Here is a 21,824-nt window from a genome sequence, read left to right on the forward strand (position 1 = left end):
AATAAATTGGTACCGAGTCAATGTAATGAACAAAAGTTCCTTTGAGAAGAAGGAGTGGCTTACAGTCCCACGGACATCCCAAAGAGGACAGAACAAATGCTGGCACTGAGAGCGACCGAGGTCTGCACGCCAGCATTTGTTCTGTCCAAGTTGCTGTTGAAAAAACATGATGATTTGTGTTCTGTTACGAACTGGAATCGTAACGTATTGTTCAACAAATTGTGATGTACCCCTGATGAAGTCATTATAAGGACGAAACGCGTTGGGTCACATTGTTGGTGGAATTGCTCATGGTCCTTGCTGGCGAGCATTCACCGTAAAGTGTAAAAGAAAATATTTTTTTACTGTAAGCTGGTTATTCATACTATTAACCATATTTTATGTTGAAAAAAAATAAAAACACCTTTTAACGTTTGCCATTGGGCCTTTTCTGTCTGGGTGATTTCTTGGTGTGAGGTTGTACTCTAGTATGACCGAGAGGAAGGATTGTTCTCTTGAAGAATTGTTCTATTGATACTCCATCTCATCTTCCTGTTGAGGAAAACAGGATTTTGGTACTTACTGATAAATCCCTTTCTCCGATTCCACAGGGTACACTGGAGGACTTCAAGACAGTGGGGGTATAGACGGTGCTGAGTGGAGGTGGCACTTTAAATTTAAATGAAGTGTGACTAGCTCTTCCCCTCTATACCCCCCTATAGGCCAGTATTAGAACCGTGCCCGAGGGGAGCATATAAAAAAAAAAAGATTGACAGAAGAGGAGGCGGCAAAAGTACACAAAACAACTGAAAGTTGAAAACACAGTAAAATAGAATGAAACAAAAGACGACAAACATGTCTCTAACATTCATAACATCACCCTAGACAAACATTTCGCCAACAGGCATAACAGGTGTGGTAGGAAGAACAGCGCCGGGTGGGCGTCCAGTGTCCCTTGTGGAATCGGAGAAAGGGATTTATCGGTAAGTACCAAAATCCTGTTTTCTCCTTCATCCACTAGGGGACACTGGAGGACTTCAAGACAGTGGGGACATCCCAGAGCTCCCATCACGGGTGGGAAAGCGCTGAGAACCTTGCAAAACAGACCGACCATACTGCGCTGCAGAAGTCGCAAAGGTGTCAAATCTGTAAAACTAAAAAAAAGTATGCCGGCCCGACCAAGTAGCTGCCCAGCATAGAGACTCCATAGAAATGCCTCGAGCAGCCGCCCACGAGACACCCACTGAACGAGTGGAATGTGCGGTAATGGAAGATGGAGGTTCTCTAGACGAGGCCATATACGCCTGTGGTATGGTCAGACGAATTCATCGAGCCAGTGTCTGTTTGGAAGCTGGCCAAGCCGGACGAGCAGCATCATACAAAACAAAGAGTATCAGTCTTGCGAACAGCTGCCGTCCTGTCTACATATATGCGAAGAGCATAGGAGAATCCTGTGGAAGAACCAGAACTACAATAGGTTGATTGACGTGGAAGGCCGAAACCACCTTAGGCAGAAAATCCATTCTGGAGCGTAGCTCAGCTCTATCCTCATGAAATACCAAATACGGTGGACGACATGATAAAGCTCCCAGCTCCGACACCATCCAGGCGGAAGCCAGAGCCAGCAGAAATATCACCTTCCATGAAAGATATTTAAATTCCACCGACTCCAAAGGCTCGAACAGCAAAGACTGCAAGAAAGACAGGATGAAGTCCAAGTCCCATGGAGCTGTAGGAGGAACAAAGGGTGGTTGCAATCTAACCACACCCTGCAGAAAAGTCTGCACGTCCGGTAATAAGGCCAATTTCTTTTGGAAGAAAACCGAGAGTTGTGAAATTTGTTCATGTTGACAGTGCATCCCTTGTTCAAGAGCAGTAAAGGGGCAGTTGATGGTTCTGCCTGGATGCCATGAGGTTGACCTGCGGAAGACCCCACCGTTTGACCAGCTGCTGAAACACCTGTGGATGTAGAGCCCATTTTCCTGGATGTACATCCTGACGACTGAGGTAATCTGCCTCCCAATTTGCGACACCCGGTATGAAGATTGGTGAAAATCGACCTTGCACAGCTTTCCACCCAGATAAGAATCCGGCCGACTTCCTTCATGGCCGCACGACTTCTGGTGCCTCCTTGTTTATATATGCCACTGCTGTGGACCCTGACTGCTCGGCCCCTCAGTAAGTGAGCTGCTATCTGTAATGTGTAGAAAACTGCTCTTAATTCCAATATGTTGATTGGAAGACTCGATCCCTGTGCTGTCCAGCATCCCTGGAAGTGATGCTCTAGAATTACTGCCCCCCAGCCTCTTAGACTCGCATCCGTGGTAAGAAATGTCCAATCCCACTCAAAGAATCTCTTTCGCTCTGTAAGGTGAACTGAGTTTAACCACCACAGTAGGGAAATCCGAGTCTTGGGTTGTAACCTGACTCTTGTGAAGAAACAGGTGGGATCCCGACCACTGTGATAGATCTAGCTGAAAAGGTCCGTACTGAACAGCCTCGAAGGCTGCCACCATCTTCCCCAGAAGTCTGATACATGCCGACATCGAAGGACCAACCTCACCATCTCCTGAATGGAAGTTATCTTGTCCTGGGGAAGGAAACACCCGATGAGACACTGTGTCCATGATCATTCCTAGAAACTGCAATCGCTGTGTCGGTTGCAGATGCGACTTGGGAAAATTCAGGATTCATCCATGACAAATGAGGTGGTTGTGTGTCACAGTGATGTCCTGTAATAGTTGATCCTTGGAATTCGCCTTCAGCAGTAGATCATCCAAGTATGGAATAATAGTGATTCCTTGTTTCCGAAGGACACTCATCATCACAGCCATAACCTTTGTGAAAACCCGTGGGGCCGAAGATAAGCCGAAGGCCAAGGTCTGAAACTGAAGATGTGAATCCCGAACTGCAAATCTTAGGAAAGCCTGGTGAGGTGGCCAAATGGGAATGTGCAGGTAGGCGTCCTTGATATCTAGAGATACCATGAACTCGCCCTCTTCCAAGCCTGCAATTACCGACTGAAGAGACTCCATCTTGAACCTGAAAATCCGTAAATATGGATTGAGATACTTTAAGTTTAGAATGGGTCTGACCGAGCCGTCCGGCTTCAGGACGACAAAAAGACTGGAGTAAAATCATTTTCCCTTCTGATAACTGGGGACTTGGATTACCACTTTCATGGACAGAAGCCTTTCTGTAAGACCACACTTCTGGTAAAAAAAATTAAAAAAAATTTGGGGGTTGAAGTTGGAAATCGAGCTTGTAGCCCCAAATTATTAGATCTTGGACCCAAGCGTCCAAATAGGTTTACGTCCAGACCTTGCTGAAGTCCCGCTCCCACTCTGGGGTTTCCCAGGTGAGAGGGAAGCCAGTCATGCACTGGGTTTAGAAGTGGACTTAACCTCCTGTAGACTCGAGCCTGTGGTGGCTGCGGTTCTACCCCGACCTCTGGTACCACGGGACGTTGATGATCCTCCTCTGAAAAGATCACGTGAGCGTCCCGGGGCCCGAAACGAAGGTCCCGAGTAAGATAGTCTAGGTGGAGGAGCTGTAGTTGGTAGAAAAGTGGATTTACCTCCAGTAGCCTGAGATATCCACTTATCTAGTTCTGCCCCAAAAAGAACATTTCCAGTGAAAGGGAGTGCTATCACAGCCTTTTTGGATTTCGCGTCAGCCTGCCAAGTTTTGAGCCACAGTGCCCGCCATGCTGAAATTGCCAGAGCTGAAGTTCTGGAGGCAATAGAACAATCATCCTTAGACACTTCTCCAAGGTAAGCTGCCGCTTCACCTATATGTTCTGTTAATGGATTAAGTTCCTCCATTGCTTAGCCCAAATTTCGATAGCCTTGTTAGTCCAGCAGCTAACTATCGCTGGACGAAGAGTCACCCTTGTAGCGGTGTAAATAGACTTAAGAGTGCTCTCCAGTCTCCGATCAGACATGTCCTTTAAAAAAGTGACTCCAGGAACAGGGAGCGTAGTCTTTTTTGACAGTCACGATACAGATTAATCTACTGAAGGGGGAGTTTCACAAGCCTTTCTATTATCTGCTGGAAAGGGGTAAAAAGATAATAAACGCCGGGATATCTGAAACTTTTTATCTGGATGTTCCCAGGCTGTTGTTAGAAGGGAATCCAGCTCTTCCGATATTGGGAAAGCCCTAGCTTGCCTTTGTTTCTTAAGAAAGAAAGACTGTTTTGCAGGACCTGAGTCTTCTTCCTGTATTTGCAATACCAAACGTATTGCAGCAAACAAGGCTTCTATTCCCTCTGATACCGGTTCAGGATCAGACTCCAGAGGCTCTTTAGGCGAATCTGGGACATACTCACCCTCCTCTAATTCCGGTATATCCTCCTCCTCTGGGTCATCCCCATGGAGGACTGAGGGTAACAGTCTCTTTTTAGAGACCTGTGGAGCGGACGCCATTGTCATGGCTTTGGAAATCCCCTCCATAGAAACAGCTAGGGATCTCGCCCAAGCTGGTTCCTCTGTAGCAGCTGACCTGTAAGCCTCTCTTTCTCTGCGAGAAACCTCCAGTTCAGCCGATAGAGAGGACATCAGATGTAACCTGCGTCGAAGACGGTGGTTCTGACATCTCTGCAGATGGTTGTTATACGGATAAACCGTCACACAATCTGGAAGTAGATGACTGTCCCTGTGTAAATTTTTTTCCACACTTTTTGCAGGTAAAAAACTTTTGTAAAGCCTTAAACCTGCCAGTCATGCTACATACAAACCCCACACAAACCACAAGAGGTTAAGTGACAGGGTAAGAAAAAACAGAATATACTGGGGTACAGAGAGTTTGGAGACTGTCACACTTGCCCACTACAGCGCTCCTAGCAGTGCCAGAACGCCAGGCAAAGGAATAATTATTATTATGCTCTCTGTCTACATCAGCCTAAACCCCTGCTGTGATACATACAGGTCCGTAGGCTGTCCAGCGCTGCCGCTCCCTGTAATGGCCACCAGCGCACTGCAGTGAAACGCTGGGGCCGATGGGAGGCAGGAGAAGGAAGTCGGAGCTAAGCTACGCCCCCTGCATTCTAGCGCCGTTTTGTAAACTGGCATGTGTACCGTGTACCCAGTACACACACATACATATATATATATATATATATATATATATATACATATACATATACATATACACACACACACACACACACATATATACATATACACACACACACCCTCTGTGCAGTATTATGATGAGCTGCCTAATGCCGGGAAAACACCAGCTGCCATGCTAATCAGGGAGCTGGAGCACACAGGGACCTGCCTCTGATAGCCATAAACTGGCTGTCCTGCTAATAAGGGAGCCAGCTGTACTGACAGACGCGCTGGCTGTGTTGCAGTTGGCGCGCTCTGCGGGGAGCTTGTGAAGCCGCCTCTGTCAGCGTTAAGCTAGCTGCCCTGCTAATCAGGGAGCCAGCTGTACTTACTAGTCGTGCTGGTGGCTGTGCCGCCGGCGCGGTTCTGACTGTGGGGCCGCCTATGTAGCAATTAGCTGGCTGCCCTGCTAATCAGGGAGCCAGCTGTACTCACAGTGAGGTGCGCTGCTGGTGGCTTCCTGCTACTGCCGATTCGGCTCTGACTGGGGGGGCTCCGCGATGCAAGCAGCGGCATGTGCCCCACCCCCACCCCCCCCGAAAACTGAGGTCTCAGGTGTCGGGGACCCCAGGCTAAGTGCATGCACTTGCGAGTGGGTCCCCTCCGGCAGCACCCCGCGTAGCAGACAGGCAGTTGCAGCTACAGCCTGTCTGTCTGTCTTCAGAGTTCCTCTGGAAAACTTCTTTATTAAACTATCCTAGCCCTTAGAGGAGGAGAGATCTTTTCTGTGACCAACTCCCTCTCGGGCACAAACGAATACTGGCCTATAGGGGGGTATAGAGGGGAGGAGCTAGTCACACTTCATTTAAATCTAAAGTGCCAGCTCCACTCAGCACCATCTATACCCCCACAGTCTTGAAGTCCTCCAGTGTCCCCTAGTGGCTGAAGGAGTAAAAATTTTGGTGGAAGTCCCAGAAAGACGACTACAGAACCAATGTTGTTCAGCCATCTGAGTTTCATACACTACTTTCCAAAGTAACGTTTGTTCATTACAAGGACTCAGTACCAATTTATTACTATTAAATTGTATAAATCTTTGAGGACTGATACAGAACCACTGTCGTTCGGCCAATCAAAGCTGATACACTACTTTTTAAATAAAAAAGGGACTGTGTTTATAATAAGAACTTAGTGCCAATATATTGCCTGTTTAGGTGTAAGTATTACCTTTGAATAATAATTTTTAGCACCCTCTTTCTCTTAGTTTTAGAACATATATCTATATCTCATTTGGGCAGCACAGATAGAGTAATGGTTAGCAATACTGCCTCACAACACTGAGGTCTTGGGTTCAGCTCCCACCATGGCCCTAATTGTATAGGCTTTGTGTATTCTCCCATTCTCTGATTTTTGTGGTTTAGTGCTGCAATAAATACTGTTTTTCAGACCGTGACTCATACCTGCATCTCCCTTCTCATGGGATAACTCCAGTCCTGAGAAACAAGAAAAAGAAAATTAAGTGACTGAAGAATTAATAAGAATCTACAATATACATTAGGAGGCGGGGCCTCCGTAGTGTTACAGAGAGAGGAGGCGGGGCCTCCGTAGTGTTACAGAGAGAGGAGGCGGGGCCTCCGTAGTGTTACAGAGAGGAGGCGGGGCCTCCGTAGTGTTACAGAGAGAGGAGGCGGGGCCTCCGTAGTGTTACAGAGAGAGGAGGCGGGGCCTCCGTACTGTTACAGAGAGAGGAGGCGGGGCCTCCGTAGTGTTACAGAGAGAGGACTATGGAGGTAAATGTGGTCAGAACGTCGACAAGTTCTGAACGTTGACATGGACTTTATCATCTTCAAAACATGTCAACCTAGAGACAGGGATCAATAATGTAAGAATTATTATTCTTCATATACAAGTCATCTCTGAAGTCCATTACAATTGGGAATAACAAAGTCGGCATTGACCCTAGAAATCTAACCTTATAAAAAAAAATTTTTAAAAATTGTTTCAGAACAGCTAACCTAGGTCTGGGATACTCGCAAGATGGAAAACCCAAAGTATCCAGAAAATATTATAATTGACCAATGATGTAATACATGGCTACTACATATTCTACACAAGAAACTACAACTGAAAAATATGAAGACCAAATCATTGCCCGATGTTCCATGCACATCGACTTGTGAGACGTTACATTGGTACGTTTATAAACCATGTCCTGCAATGTTCTGTGCTGTAAGGGACTGTTCTCGTTTTGTTCATACTGGTTCTGTAAGGCGATGCGGACACTTTGTGGCGCCATATAAAGAATACTAATAATGATATGATGTCTGTCTTTCTTCGATGAACACATTACACATCTGTTGGGCCCTGGTAGACCTTATACTGGTTCCAACGCTGGTGCACTTATTTGCAGAATGTCCTGTAACAAGATTTTAACTGAGCAGTTACCACTTCAATGTTCTTTATTGTAAAAATGGCAATGGCCGGGTACGTCAGATCCATTGTTAATTTCTAGGGTTAAACTAAAAGGCAAAAAGGTCCTGCCAACAATCTACAGCAATGGGTATGGTTCATTAGATCAGAAGCTTCTTGTGTACATTAGTCGATGTATGTATTGTCAATCTAACTGAGGTCGAACAAACAACGGGATACCCTACAGCAGGGGTCTTCAAACTTGGCCCTCCAGCTGCTGTGGAACTACACATCCCAGCATGCACTGCCACCTTTTTGATATAACAGCATGCTAAAACTATGTGCAGTGCATGCTGGGATGTATAGTTCCACAGCATCTGGAGGGCCAAGTTTGAAGACCCCTGCCCTACAGCATAGGGAACAGGCTCAGTACTGTGAGAAGATGATTTGGGAGGGGAGGGGGGGGATCAATATAGAGGAGGGGGGCTCAATGTTACAGTAGGATACACTTGTACTTTGTATTTGTAGGAAAGAGAAGAAGTTGATTCACTAAGTACGTAAGAGTATTATACTGATGGACCATAAGGTGAAAAACTGGTCTTTCATGAAATTATTCACTAAACATAAAGCATTAAATTAAGGAAATTACTTTACAGAAGTTGGAAAAACAAAAACCCCAAAAATACAAAAAAACTTTCCTGATGATAACAGTCACCACAGACAGTAAAACAAGGCATCGCTCTACAGCAGGGGTGGCCAAACTGGGCCCCCACTACCTCTCACTTTGGGGCCTGTCCAATTAACCATGGGGTAATGGTCAGCTCGGACCCCAAAGGCTGTGAGGAAAAGTCCACATTAAAATGTATCCTCTTGGATTTAACGCGCCGGGAAGCAATAGAATCTGCATCTTATGCGGAATCTATGGGAAAATGATGAATAGAGCCAGGTGTGGCACCAGCACCTAATTAGATATGCCTCTTCAGGTTTCCCAGATCAACTGTGCATCTTTAGAAAGTGACACTAGTGAATACACCTGTGGACCAGCTAGATGATCCAGAAAACATGGGCTGCTAGGTATGTTTAGCCAACACTATTCCGCAGAAAAGACATTCACACAAATAAGAAAATCCAGACCAATTCACACAGCAGCTATTGGACGGAAATATAGTAATAGTGATATAGCCCCTATAGGACAGTGATATGGTGATAGTGACAATAGGACAGTAATAGCACTAATAGTGACAGCAGTTGTAGAACAGTGATATGGTGATAGTGACAATAGGACAGTAATAGCACTAATAGTGACAGCAGTTGTAGAACAGTAATATAGTGATAGTGGCACACAGCAGTTGTAGAACAGTAATATAGTGATAGTGGCACGCAGCAGTTGTAGAACAGTAATATAGTGATAGTGGCACGCAGCAGCTACAGAACAGTAATATAGTGATAGTGGCACGCAGCAGCTACAGAACAGTAATATAGTGATAGTGGCACGCAGCAGCTACAAGACAGGGATGATAGTGACACGCAGCAGCTACAAGACAGGGATGATAGTGGCACGCAGCAGCTACAAGACAGGGATGATAGTGACACGCAGCAGCTACAAGACAGGGATGATAGTGACACGCAGCAGCTACAAGACAGGGATGATAGTGACACGCAGCAGCTACAAGACAGGGATGATAGTGACACGCAGCAGCTACAAGACAGGGATGATAGTGACACGCAGCAGCTACAAGACAGGGATGATAGTGACACGCAGCAGCTACAAGACAGGGATGATAGTGACACGCAGCAGCTACAAGACAGGGATGATAGTGACACGCAGCAGCTACAAGACAGGGATGATAGTGACACGCAGCAGCTACAAGACAGGGATGATAGTGACACGCAGCAGCTACAAGACAGGGATGATAGTGACACGCAGCAGCTACAAGACAGGGATGATAGTGACACGCAGCAGCTACAAGACAGGGATGATAGTGACACGCAGCAGCTACAAGACAGGGATGATAGTGACACGCAGCAGCTACAAGACAGGGATGATAGTGACACGCAGCAGCTACAAGACAGGGATGATAGTGACACGCAGCAGCTACAAGACAGGGATGATAGTGACACGCAGCAGCTACAAGACAGGGATGATAGTGACACGCAGCAGCTACAAGACAGGGATGATAGTGACACGCAGCAGCTACAAGACAGGGATGATAGTGACACGCAGCAGCTACAAGACAGGGATGATAGTGACACGCAGCAGCTACAAGACAGGGATGATAGTGACACGCAGCAGCTACAAGACAGGGATGATAGTGACACGCAGCAGCTACAAGACAGGGATGATAGTGACACGCAGCAGCTACAAGACAGGGATGATAGTGACACGCAGCAGCTACAAGACAGGGATGATAGTGACACGCAGCAGCTACAAGACAGGGATGATAGTGACACGCAGCAGCTACAAGACAGGGATGATAGTGACACGCAGCAGCTACAAGACAGGGATGATAGTGACACGCAGCAGCTACAAGACAGGGATGATAGTGACACGCAGCAGCTACAAGACAGGGATGATAGTGACACGCAGCAGCTACAAGACAGGGATGATAGTGACACGCAGCAGCTACAAGACAGGGATGATAGTGACACGCAGCAGCTACAAGACAGGGATGATAGTGACACGCAGCAGCTACAAGACAGGGATGATAGTGACACGCAGCAGCTACAAGACAGGGATGATAGTGACACGCAGCAGCTACAAGACAGGGATGATAGTGACACGCAGCAGCTACAAGACAGGGATGATAGTGACACGCAGCAGCTACAAGACAGGGATGATAGTGACACGCAGCAGCTACAAGACAGGGATGATAGTGACACGCAGCAGCTACAAGACAGGGATGATAGTGACACGCAGCAGCTACAAGACAGGGATGATAGTGACACGCAGCAGCTACAAGACAGGGATGATAGTGACACGCAGCAGCTACAAGACAGGGATAATAGTGACACGCAGCAGCTACAAGACAGGGATAATAGTGACACGCAGCAGCTACAAGACAGGGATAATAGTGACACGCAGCAGCTACAAGACAGGGATAATAGTGACACGCAGCAGCTACAAGACAGGGATAATAGTGACACGCAGCAGCTACAAGACAGGGATAATAGTGACACGCAGCAGCTACAAGACAGGGATAATAGTGACACGCAGCAGCTACAAGACAGGGATAATAGTGACACGCAGCAGCTACAAGACAGGGATAATAGTGACACGCAGCAGCTATTGGACGGAAATATAGTAATAGTGATATAGCCCCTATAGGACAGTGATATGGTGATAGTGACAATAGGACAGTAATAGCACTAATAGTGACAGCAGTTGTAGAACAGTAATAGCAATAATAGTGGCACACAGCAGCTACAGAACAGTAATATAGTGATAGTGACACACAGCAGCTACAGAACAGTAATATAGTGATAGTGACACGCAGCAGCTACAAGACAGGGATGATAGTGACACGCAGCAGCTACAAGACAGGGATGATAGTGACACGCAGCAGCTACAAGACAGGGATGATAGTGACACGCAGCAGCTACAAGACAGGGATGATAGTGACACGCAGCAGCTACAAGACAGGGATGATAGTGACACGCAGCAGCTACAAGACAGGGATGATAGTGACACGCAGCAGCTACAAGACAGGGATGATAGTGACACGCAGCAGCTACAAGACAGGGATAATAGTGACACGCAGCAGCTACAAGACAGGGATAATAGTGACACGCAGCAGCTACAAGACAGGGATAATAGTGACACGCAGCAGCTACAAGACAGGGATGATAGTGACACGCAGCAGCTACAAGACAGGGATAATAGTGACACGCAGCAGCTACAAGACAGGGATAATAGTGACACGCAGCAGCTACAAGACAGGGATAATAGTGACACGCAGCAGCTACAAGACAGGGAAAATAGTGACACGCAGCAGCTACAAGACAGGGAAAATAGTGACACGCAGCAGCTACAAGACAGGGAAAATAGTGACACGCAGCAGCTACAAGACAGGGATAATAGTGACACGCAGCAGCTACAAGACAGGGATAATAGTGACACGCAGCAGCTACAAGACAGGGATAATAGTGACACGCAGCAGCTACAAGACAGGGATAATAGTGACACGCAGCAGCTACAGGACAGGGATACCAGTGACACAGCGGCTATAGGACAGGGATAATAGTGACACAGCGGCTATGGGACAGGGATAATAGTGACACAGCGGCTATAGGACAGGGATACTAGTGACAGCGGCTATAGGACAGGGATAATAGTGACACAGCGGCTATAGGACAGGGATAATAGTGACACAGCGGCTATAGGGCAGGGATAATAGTGACACAGCGGCTATAGGGCAGGGATAATAGTGACACAGCGGCTATAGGACAGGGATAATAGTGACACCGTGGCTATAGGACAGTGCCAATAGTGACAGAGCAGCCACAGGACAGTGCCAATAGTGACACAGCGGCTACAGGACAGGGATAATAGTGACACAGTGGCTATAGGACAGGGATAATAGTGACAGTAGGTATAGGATAATGATAATAGTGACACACAGCAGCTATAGTACAGTGATAATCCTCTAGATTGTTTTTATTATAGGGATAATAGTGACAGCAGCTATAGGACAGGAATAATAGTGACAGCAGCTATAGGAATGATAATAGTGACACACAGCGACTATAGGGCAGGTATAATAGTGACAGCACCTATAGGGCAGGGATAATAGTGACATCAGCTATAGGATAATTATAAGAGTGAATAAGAGGACAGGGATAATAGTGACAGTAGGTATAGGATAATGATAAGTGACACAGCAGCTATAGGACAGGAATAATAGTGACACAGCAGCTATAGGACAGGGATAATAGTGACAGCAGCTATAGGACAGGGATAATAGTGACACAGCAGCTATAGGACAGTCATAATCCCCTAGATTGTAAGCTCCTAGGAGCAGGGTCCTCCTCCCCACTGTCTCACAGCCTTCTTCTCTAGCACTTCTATGACAGCCTTCACCTTCCCAGCTGTACTGTGTATGGAGAATTGTGTTACTAATTGTTAGTGTCTATATTTTGGTTACTGTATTGTAATGTAATGTTCTGTGTAAGCTGCAGACCACTTGTGGTGCCCTATAAATAAAACTAATAATAATAATAATAATAATAATAATAATAATAATAATAACACGGCAACTATAAGACAGGGATAATAGTGACACACAGCAGCTACAAGACAGGGATAATAGTGACACACAGCAGCTACAGGACAGGGATAATAGTGACAGTAGCTACAGGACAGGGATAATAGTGACAGTAGCTACAGGACAGGGATAATAGAGACACACAGCAGCTACAGGACAGGGATAATAGTGACACAGCAGCTACAGGACAGGGATAATAGTGACACACAGCAGCTACAGGACAGGGATAATAGTGACACACAGCAGCTACAGGACAGGGATAATAGTGACAGTAGCTATAGGACAGGGATAATAGTGACACAGCAGCTACAAGACAGGGATAAGAGTGACACACAGCAGCTATAGGACAGGGATAATAGTGACACAGAGGCTATAGTAGCGTTCCCACTAGGCTGTTTTAGCGGGGCGCGGCGCCCTGCATGCCCTCTCTAGCTCCGGCGCCCTGCCTCCCGCCGGAGCTAGAGGGAACACTACTATAGGACAGTGCTAATAGTGACAGCAGCTACAGGATAATGATAATAGTGACACCCAGCAGCAACAGGACAAGGATAATAGTGACAGAGGCTATAGGACAGGGATAATAGTGACAAAGCGGCTATAGGATAATGATAATACTAACACACAGCAGCTATAGGTTAATGATAATAGTGATACAGCAGCTATAGGATAATGATAATAGTGACACAGCAGCTATAGGATAATAGTGACTATAGGATGATAATAGTAACATAGCAGCTTTAGGATAGTGATACTAGTGACAGCGGCTATAGGACAGGGATAATAGTTATACAGTAGCTATAGGGTGGGGATAATAGTGACACAGTAGCTATAGGACAGGGATAATAGTGACAGCAGCTATAGGATAATGATAATAGTGACACACAGCAGCTATAGGATAATGATAATAGTGACACACAGCTGCTATAGGACAGTGATAATCCCCTAGATTGTAAGCTCCTAGGAGCAGGGTCCTCCTCCCCACTGTCTCACAGCCTTCATCTCTAGCACTTCTATGACAGCCTTCACCTTCAGAGCTGTACTGTGTATGGAGAATTTTGTTGCTAATTGTTAAGGTGCCCAGAGACATAGCGATGTGCTGACGATCAGCCGATGTGTACGATTTCCCTTGAAACTCTCCCCGGCAGCCCTGCACACGATTTGGTGTCCAATCTTCATACAATCTCTCCTGCATCCAGACTTTTTACAGTGCATCGCGTCCTAGATTGTCAGATCTGCCCTACTGCACAGCACATCTGACGATGCCATGTGCGACCAGCGGGGAAGCGCATCGCATCGTGAGTGGGGACTCGTGATTTGGCCACATTTTACACGATCTGTCGTTCCAATGTGTCGGAATCGGCCAGATCGGGTAAATTATCGGTGTGTGTGGGCAGCTTTGGTTCTGTTTATATTTTGGTTACTGTAGTGTAATGTAATGTTCTGTGTACCCTTTACTGCAGGGCTTGACAAATCCCAGGGGCCAGGTCGCCATGGCTACCAGATTTTGCAGTGAGGGAGGAAGCAGATCCTCATTAGCTCCAGCGGAGATTCGTGCCTACAGTATTGTGGCGGTCATTTCATGCATAGGAGTGCATGTGATGAGTGTCGTCTGCGGTGACTGCTGTGCCTGTGCTGACTCCTCCTGTCTGTCCCATCCTGCGGCGACTCATCCTCTCCATCCCAGCCTGCGCCGACGACTCCTCTCTCCCCATGCTGTCTGTCTTCGTCTACGCTGATCCTCCTGTACGTCCCGCCTGTCTACTGTCTCCTGTCTCTGGCTGCATAGAGCTCCCCGGTAGTAGGGTCTATGCATGGTCAGGGATAGTGGAGCAGCTTCAGAGGGATGACCACGAGAGGAGGGGGGTTCTGTTGTACTTTCTGGCACCATTGTTTTATATTAAATGTGGTCCGTTATTACTGGAGGGTGGGGGGTGGAGCAGGGGAGCTGTGCAGAGTAGTGAGGGGGCCTCCATGTTACTATATCCATTCAACTGTAACCACTTTGTGGACTAGTACAGTGTGTATAACAGTTGCATAACACACAGAGCTGTGCTCCTCAAACACTCCTGTAATGTTTTTTTGGGGGGCGGTGGTCTGGCTCCTACACTTTCATCCTGGCTCCTAGATTTTAGAAAAATTTGTCGAGCCCTGCTTTACTGTATGTACAGCGCTGCAGACCACTTGTGGCTCCCTATAAATAAACTAATAACAATAATAGTGACACGGCGGCTATAAGACAGTGATAATAATGACAGCAGCTGTAGGATAATTATAAGAGTGAATAAGAGCTACAGGGCAGGGATAATAGTGACACACAGCAGCTATAGGATAATGATAATAGTGACACACAGCAGCTATAGGATAATGATAATAGTGACACACAGCAGCTATAGGATAATGATAATAGTGACACAGCGCAGCTATAGGATAATGATAATAGTGACACAGCGCAGCTATAGGATAATGATAATAGTGACACAGCGCAGCTATAGGATAATGATAATAGTGACACAGCGCAGCTATAGGATAATGATAATAGTGACACAGCGCAGCTATAGGATAATGATAATAGTGACACAGCGCAGCTATAGGATAATGATAATAGTGACACAGCAGCTATAGGATAATGATAATATTGACACACAGCAGCTATAGGATAATGATAATAGTGACACACAGCAGCTATAGGATAATGATAATAGTGACACACAGCAGCTATAGGATAATGACAATAGTGACACACAGCAGCTATAGGATAATGATAATAGTGACACACAGCAGCTATAGGATAATGATAATAGTGACACACAGCAGCTATAGGATAATGATAATAGTGACACAGCAGCTATAGGATAATAATAATAGTGACACAGCAGCTATAGGATAATAGTGACAGCGGCTATAGGATAATAATAGTGACACAGCGACTATAGGATGATAATAGTAACATAGCGGCTTTAGGTAAGTGATAATAGTGACACAGCGGTTATAGGACAGGGATAATAGTGATACAGAAGCTATAGGACGGGAATAACAGTGACACAGCAGCTATAGGACAGGGATAATAGTGACAGCAGCTATATGATAATGATAATAGCGACACACAGCAGCTATATGACAGTCATAATCCCCTAGATTGTAAGCTCCTAGGAGCAGGGTCCTCCTCCCCACTGTCTCACAGCCTTCTTCTCTAGCACTTCTATGACAGCCTTCACCTTCCCAGCTGTACTGTGTATGGAGAATTGTGTTACTAATTGTTAGTGTCTATATTTTGGTCACTGTATTGTAATGTAATGTTCTGTGTACCCTTTACTGTATGTACGGCGCTGCAGACCTCTTGTGGTTCCCTATAAATAAAACTGTAATAATAATAATAATAATAATAATAATAGTGACACGGCAGCTATAAGACAGTGATAATAATGACACAGCGACTACAGGATGAGAATAGTGACACATAGCAGCTATAGGACAGGGATAATAGTGACACATAGCAGCTATAGGACAGGGATAATAGTGACGGCAGCTATAGGCCACGGATAATAATGACAACAGCTATAGGATAATGATAATAGTGACAACAGCTATAGGATAATGATAAGTGACACAGCAAATACAGGACAGTGATAATAGTGACAGCAGCTAAAGGTAAGGGATAATAGTGACAGAGGCTATAGGACAGGGATAATATTGACAAAGTGGCTATAGGATAATGAGAATAGTAACAGCAGCTATAGGATAATGAGAAAAGTGACAGCAGCTATAGGACAGGGATAATAGTAACAGCAGCTATAGGATAATGATAATAGTGACACAGCAGCTATAGGATAAGTGACACAGTGACTATATGATAATGAGAATAGTGACAGAGCAGCTATAGGACAGGGATAATAGTGACACAGCAGCTATAGGATAATGATAATAATGACAGCAGCTATAGGACAGGGATAATAGTGACACACAGCAACTATAGGACAAGGATAATAGTGACACAGCAGCTATAGGATAATGATAATAGTGACACAGCAGCTATAGGATAATGATAGTAGTGACAGCAGCTATAGGACAGGGATAATAGTGACATACAGCAGCTATAGGACAGGGATAATAGTGACATACAGCAGCTATAGGACAGGGATAATAGTGACAGCAGCTATAGGACAGGGATAATAGTGACAGCAGCTATAGGACAGGGATAATAGTGACAGCAGCTATAGGAAAAGGATAATCGTGACACACAGCAGCTATAGGACAGGGATAATCGTGACACAGCAGCTATAGGACAGGGATAATCGTGACACACAGCAGCTATAGGAAAGGGATAATAGTGACATACAGCAGCTATAGGACAGGGATAATAGTGACATACAGCAGCTATAGGACAGGGATAATAGTGACATACAGCAGCTATAGGACAGGGATAATAGTGACAGCAGCTATAGGACAGGGATAATAGTGACAGCAGCTATAGGACAGGGATAATAGTGACACCAGCTATAGAACAGTGATAATAGTGACAGCGGCTACAGGACAGTGATAATAGTGACAGCGGCTATAGGACAGGGATAATAGTGACACATAGCAACTATAGGAAAGGGATAATAGTGACACAGCAGCTATAGGATAATGATAATAGTGACACAGCAGCTATAGGATAATGATAGTAGTGACAGCAACTATAGGAAAGGGATAATTGTGACACAGCAGCTATAGGACAGGGATAATAGTGACATACAGCAGCTATAGGACAGGGATAATAGTGACATACAGCAGCTATAGGACAGGGATAATAGTGACAGCAGCTATAGGACAGGGATAATAGTGACAGCAGCTATAGGACAGGGATAATAGTGACAGCAGCTATAGGACAGGGATAATAGTGACAGCAGCTATAGGACAGGGATAATAGTGACAGCAGCTATAGGACAGGGATAATAGTGACAGCAGCTATAGGACAGGGATAATCGTGACACACAGCAGCTATAGGACAGGGATAATAGTGACATACAGCAGTTATAGGAAAGGGATAATAGTGACAGCAGCTATAGGACAGGGATAATAGTGACACCAGCTATAGAACAGTGATAATAGTGACACCAGCTACAGGACAGTGATAATAGTGACAGCGGCTATAGGACAGGGATAATAGTGACACATAGCAACTATAGGAAAGGGATAATAGTGACACACATCGGCTACAGGATAATGATAATAGTGAATAACAGGACAGGGATAATAGTGACACGCGGCAGCTATAGGAGAGTGATAATAGTGACACACATCGGCTATAGGACAGGGATAATAGTGACACATAGCATCTATAGGACAGGGATAATAGTGACACATAGCATCTATAGGACAGTGATAATAGTGACACGCGGCAGCTATAGGATAGGGATAATAGTGACACATCGGCTACAGGATAATGATAATAGTGAATAACAGGACAGGGATAATAGTGACACACATCGGCTACAGGATAATGATAATAGTGAATAACAGGACAGGGATAATAACAGGGAGCACAGCCCGGGGCCGGCACAGGCCTCTCTCACCTCGGCGTCCTCCTTACTTTGCGGGAGGGAAGGGAAATCCAGCTTCACGCCGTCCATGTCGCGTCCAGCGGAGCGGGCTCACACTGCTGCCAGGCCGGGGATGAAGCCAGCAGCCACTACCGCCCGGGCCATGCTGCGCTCTACACACCAACCGGCGCGCCCCCGAGAACGGCTCAGCGGCGCGCACGTGCCTGGTGCACGGCGTGGTGACGTCACGCGTAGAGTCAGGGCGATGTGTACCGTCTGGTGTCTCCTATGTCACCTATATCCCGTACACATCTCCCTCATCCTCACCGGGGCACTCACAGCGCTATGCCCTGCCCCCGCCCCCATCCTGCTGCACACGTGGACTACGACTCCCATCAGCACCCTCCTTGTAGTGCCTGGCAAAGCATGCCGGGAATTGTAGTCCAGCTGCAGGAACAGACACAGGGTTATTATGGGTCAAGAGCTGGATATAGCTGAAACTTAGGGACTGTTTTTATGATGAGTAATAACATTGAACGATATATCATTCAAATTGTCCAGTGTGTACGAAGTTAACGACGAACGACGCGCACTGCCACGAGACGTTAACAATATCCCCAGTCGTCTGTACATGCAGTTCAAGCAAAGGGATATCGTTAAGGATGCCATGCTGCCGAATGCAGCTAGGACCCGCCCACCAGTTGTCGTTGCCGGCAGCGGCAAGTGTGTATGCACGTACCGATGCCACCGCCCCCCCATCCTCGCTGCTGCCAATATTGCTCTGTACACACATCGTTCAGAGTGCACGGGGCTTTCTTCATCATAGTGCAGTAACTGCAGTATATTTTATCAGTTGCATCATGTACGCCTGGATATACACAATATAGGCGAATGCCTAGGGTGCCACTGCTGCAAGGCGGTGCCCACCACCCAAACTAAGCTAAAGTCATTCATAGGGCCTCAAATTGGTCAGGGCGAGAGAGAAGAGAAAGAGATTTTTTTTTTTTTTTTTTAAGTGGAACATTTAGGTAACAGAACTACAAAAACAAGATCTTCTCTACCTCATTTTGTTATATTGCGTACCTGTCTGTACGGTCTAAACCAGTGATTCCCAACCACGGTCCTCAAGGCACACTTAACAGTCCTGGTTTTAGTGATATCCATGATTGTGCACAGATGGTTAAATCAAAATAACTGAGGTACTAATAAATTCACTTGCGCTCAAGTGTGGCTATCCCCAAAACCTGGACTGCTAGTGTGCCTTGAGGACCGTGGTTCGGAAACCCTGGTCTAAACTGATCTCCTGGTGCCCATGGAATCCTATATTTTCTATGTCTATACTTGGTGCTATGGAACCCTTGTGGTGCCATATAAACCATAATGATTTCAAGTATACCTTTATCTTTTTATCTTTTCATAGTGTTATCAATATTGTACGTGGCTGCAATACACACGTATGGCTCTCCCCATTATCTGAAGGAATGTGCACAAAATCGTGGTAATTATTCCTGATGTGGCAAAACCAGCAGAATGAAAAGGTGTTCACGTCCCTCCATAGATAAAATGTATAGTAATAATAATGCTCTATGTATATGGACAGACTGAAGCTGGCCATACACCTGCACGATTTCGGGCCGATTGCCCGATTTTCGACGAGTCATAGGATGGATCTTGTGAAAATCGTGTTTTGTTTTTTTTTAGTAAGATACGAACCGATGCGCGCTCCCGCAGCTCCTATAATCGGATCTTATGATCAGATGTGCAGCACATAGTTCCATCCTATCGTGTGCAGATCGTGCCGTTTATTTTGTTCATGCGATCCATCGTGCGGCAATTCAAGTCATTTCAACGACTGTTTCCCTAATGAGCGCGTGAGGCACATGATCGATCGTGTGCTTTGAAATACAACAAACATGCCACTGGGACTGCCGGGGGTCGGATGGTGAATCGGATCTGATGCTGGTTGTGCAGGTGTATGGCCAGAATTAATCCTCCAACAATGAGAGCTACAGCTATGGCCTCCCTATGTCCAGCAACAGCTAAACTGATAGTGTTGTCCTTTAATAGGCTGAAAGTTATATACTAACAGAGATTCTTAATTGGTAATTCTGTAGCACTGTACAGTAGGCAATCTCCTAGAGATTTTTTTTCAGGGTTCCGGACTATAGCCAGACAGTAATTAGTTAGACAATGTCTAGATAGACACCAGATGTTAGACAGTTAATAGTTAGACAAGTATGAAAGTTTGACACAGACAAAAGTCAGACATGTAAAAAGATTTTCAGGTACAAAAGATCGACATGAAAAAGATAGACAGAAAAATGGTCAACTTTTTTTTTTTTTTTTTTAGGGTTAGGTACTTACCCCCATGGCTAGGCACTGGGAGGGAGGGTTAGAGACCAAGGGGAGGGTTAGGGTGAAGATTAGGGCTAAAAAAATAAATAAAATAATAATTGTCGACCATTTTTGTGTCTACCATTTTCCTGTCAACCTTTTGTACCTGTCGAAATTCTTCCACGTCAAAAGCTGGCCATATACGGGATGATTTTTAACACGATTTTGGCAGTTTCTACAGGTTGGACACACCAATCGTTTGCAAATAGTTGTATTTTGAGTCTTCTGCGACCCCGATGCACGTCCCCGCCCTCGTCTAGTTGGATCGCAGATCAGATGGTTCTGCAGAGAGATCTCAACTGATCGTGGAGGATGTGATACACTTCTATGTATCTTATCTTATGATCTTAATGATCAATCGTACACCATTTGACCTCATATTATGAAGAATTTCCAGGGAAATCGTACAACTGATCTTACCAACCTTGAATCTCACCGTGAATGGGGCTATGCCTTTAATGTGTATGACACTTTTTTGTGTCTAACTTTTTTTTCCCCTGTCTAACTATTGACTGTCTAACATCTGGTGTCTATCTAGACATTGTCTAACTAATTACTGTCTATCTATCTCTTATACCACACCCATTTTTTCAAAGGACAATTTAGGTTAATTAGCTTCTGTAATAAAAAATAAATAAATTCTATTGTGTCCATGAGACAGGGTCTATGGATTGTAAGCGCCTCTGGGGCATGGACAGATGGGAGTGACAAATATTCTCTGCACAGCGCTGCGGAATGTGTGCACGCTATATAATGACTGAATAAATATTAAATAAACTGCACCAGCCAGGATTAGGGTCCACTTCCACTACCGCAGGGAAACCTGGACCCCACCCGACCAAACTCTAGGAAACACCAACCCAGTGCTGAAAGCGGAATAGATGTGACATACCGCCATACTAAAGGTACCTACACACTTACCAATTATTATTTTTTCTACACGATCTGGCCAATTCCGACTCATCGGAATGACAGATTGTGTAAATAACGCAGAAATCACGAGTCCACGATCACTATGCGAGTCCCCGCTGGTCGCACATCGCATCGTCAGATCTGCTGTGCTGTAGAGCAGATCTGTCAATCTGGGACACAGGGCCTAATTAAGACGCGCTCGCAAGCGGGTCGATGTTGGCCCAGTGCGCATGACGGAGGCGGCTCCGTCGTGCGCATGCGCGAGACCCGGATAGCGACGGGCAAGCCGTCACT

General features: G+C 45.7%; 1 protein-coding gene across 1 annotated transcript in view; it reads right to left on the reverse strand.

Annotated features, from left to right (window-relative positions):
* Window positions 1–18,498, reverse strand: part of STYX (serine/threonine/tyrosine interacting protein) — a 40,772-nt gene extending 22,274 nt beyond the window's left edge. The window contains exons 1-2 of the mRNA XM_088457954.1: window positions 18,258–18,498; window positions 6,493–6,525 (exon numbers count right to left, since the gene is read on the reverse strand). Of these exons, the coding sequence (XP_088314080.1) occupies window positions 6,493–6,525; window positions 18,258–18,314 (90 nt within the window). The 5' untranslated portion in view covers window positions 18,315–18,498. The remainder of the gene's footprint in view (window positions 1–6,492; window positions 6,526–18,257) is intronic.
* Between the last annotated feature and the right edge of the window lie 3,326 nt (window positions 18,499–21,824).

The sequence above is a fragment of the Taudactylus pleione genome, unplaced genomic scaffold (assembly GCF_031769625.1).
Source record: "Taudactylus pleione unplaced genomic scaffold, aTauple2 ptg000796l, whole genome shotgun sequence".
In the NCBI taxonomy this organism is placed as follows: Eukaryota; Metazoa; Chordata; class Amphibia; order Anura; family Myobatrachidae; genus Taudactylus; species Taudactylus pleione.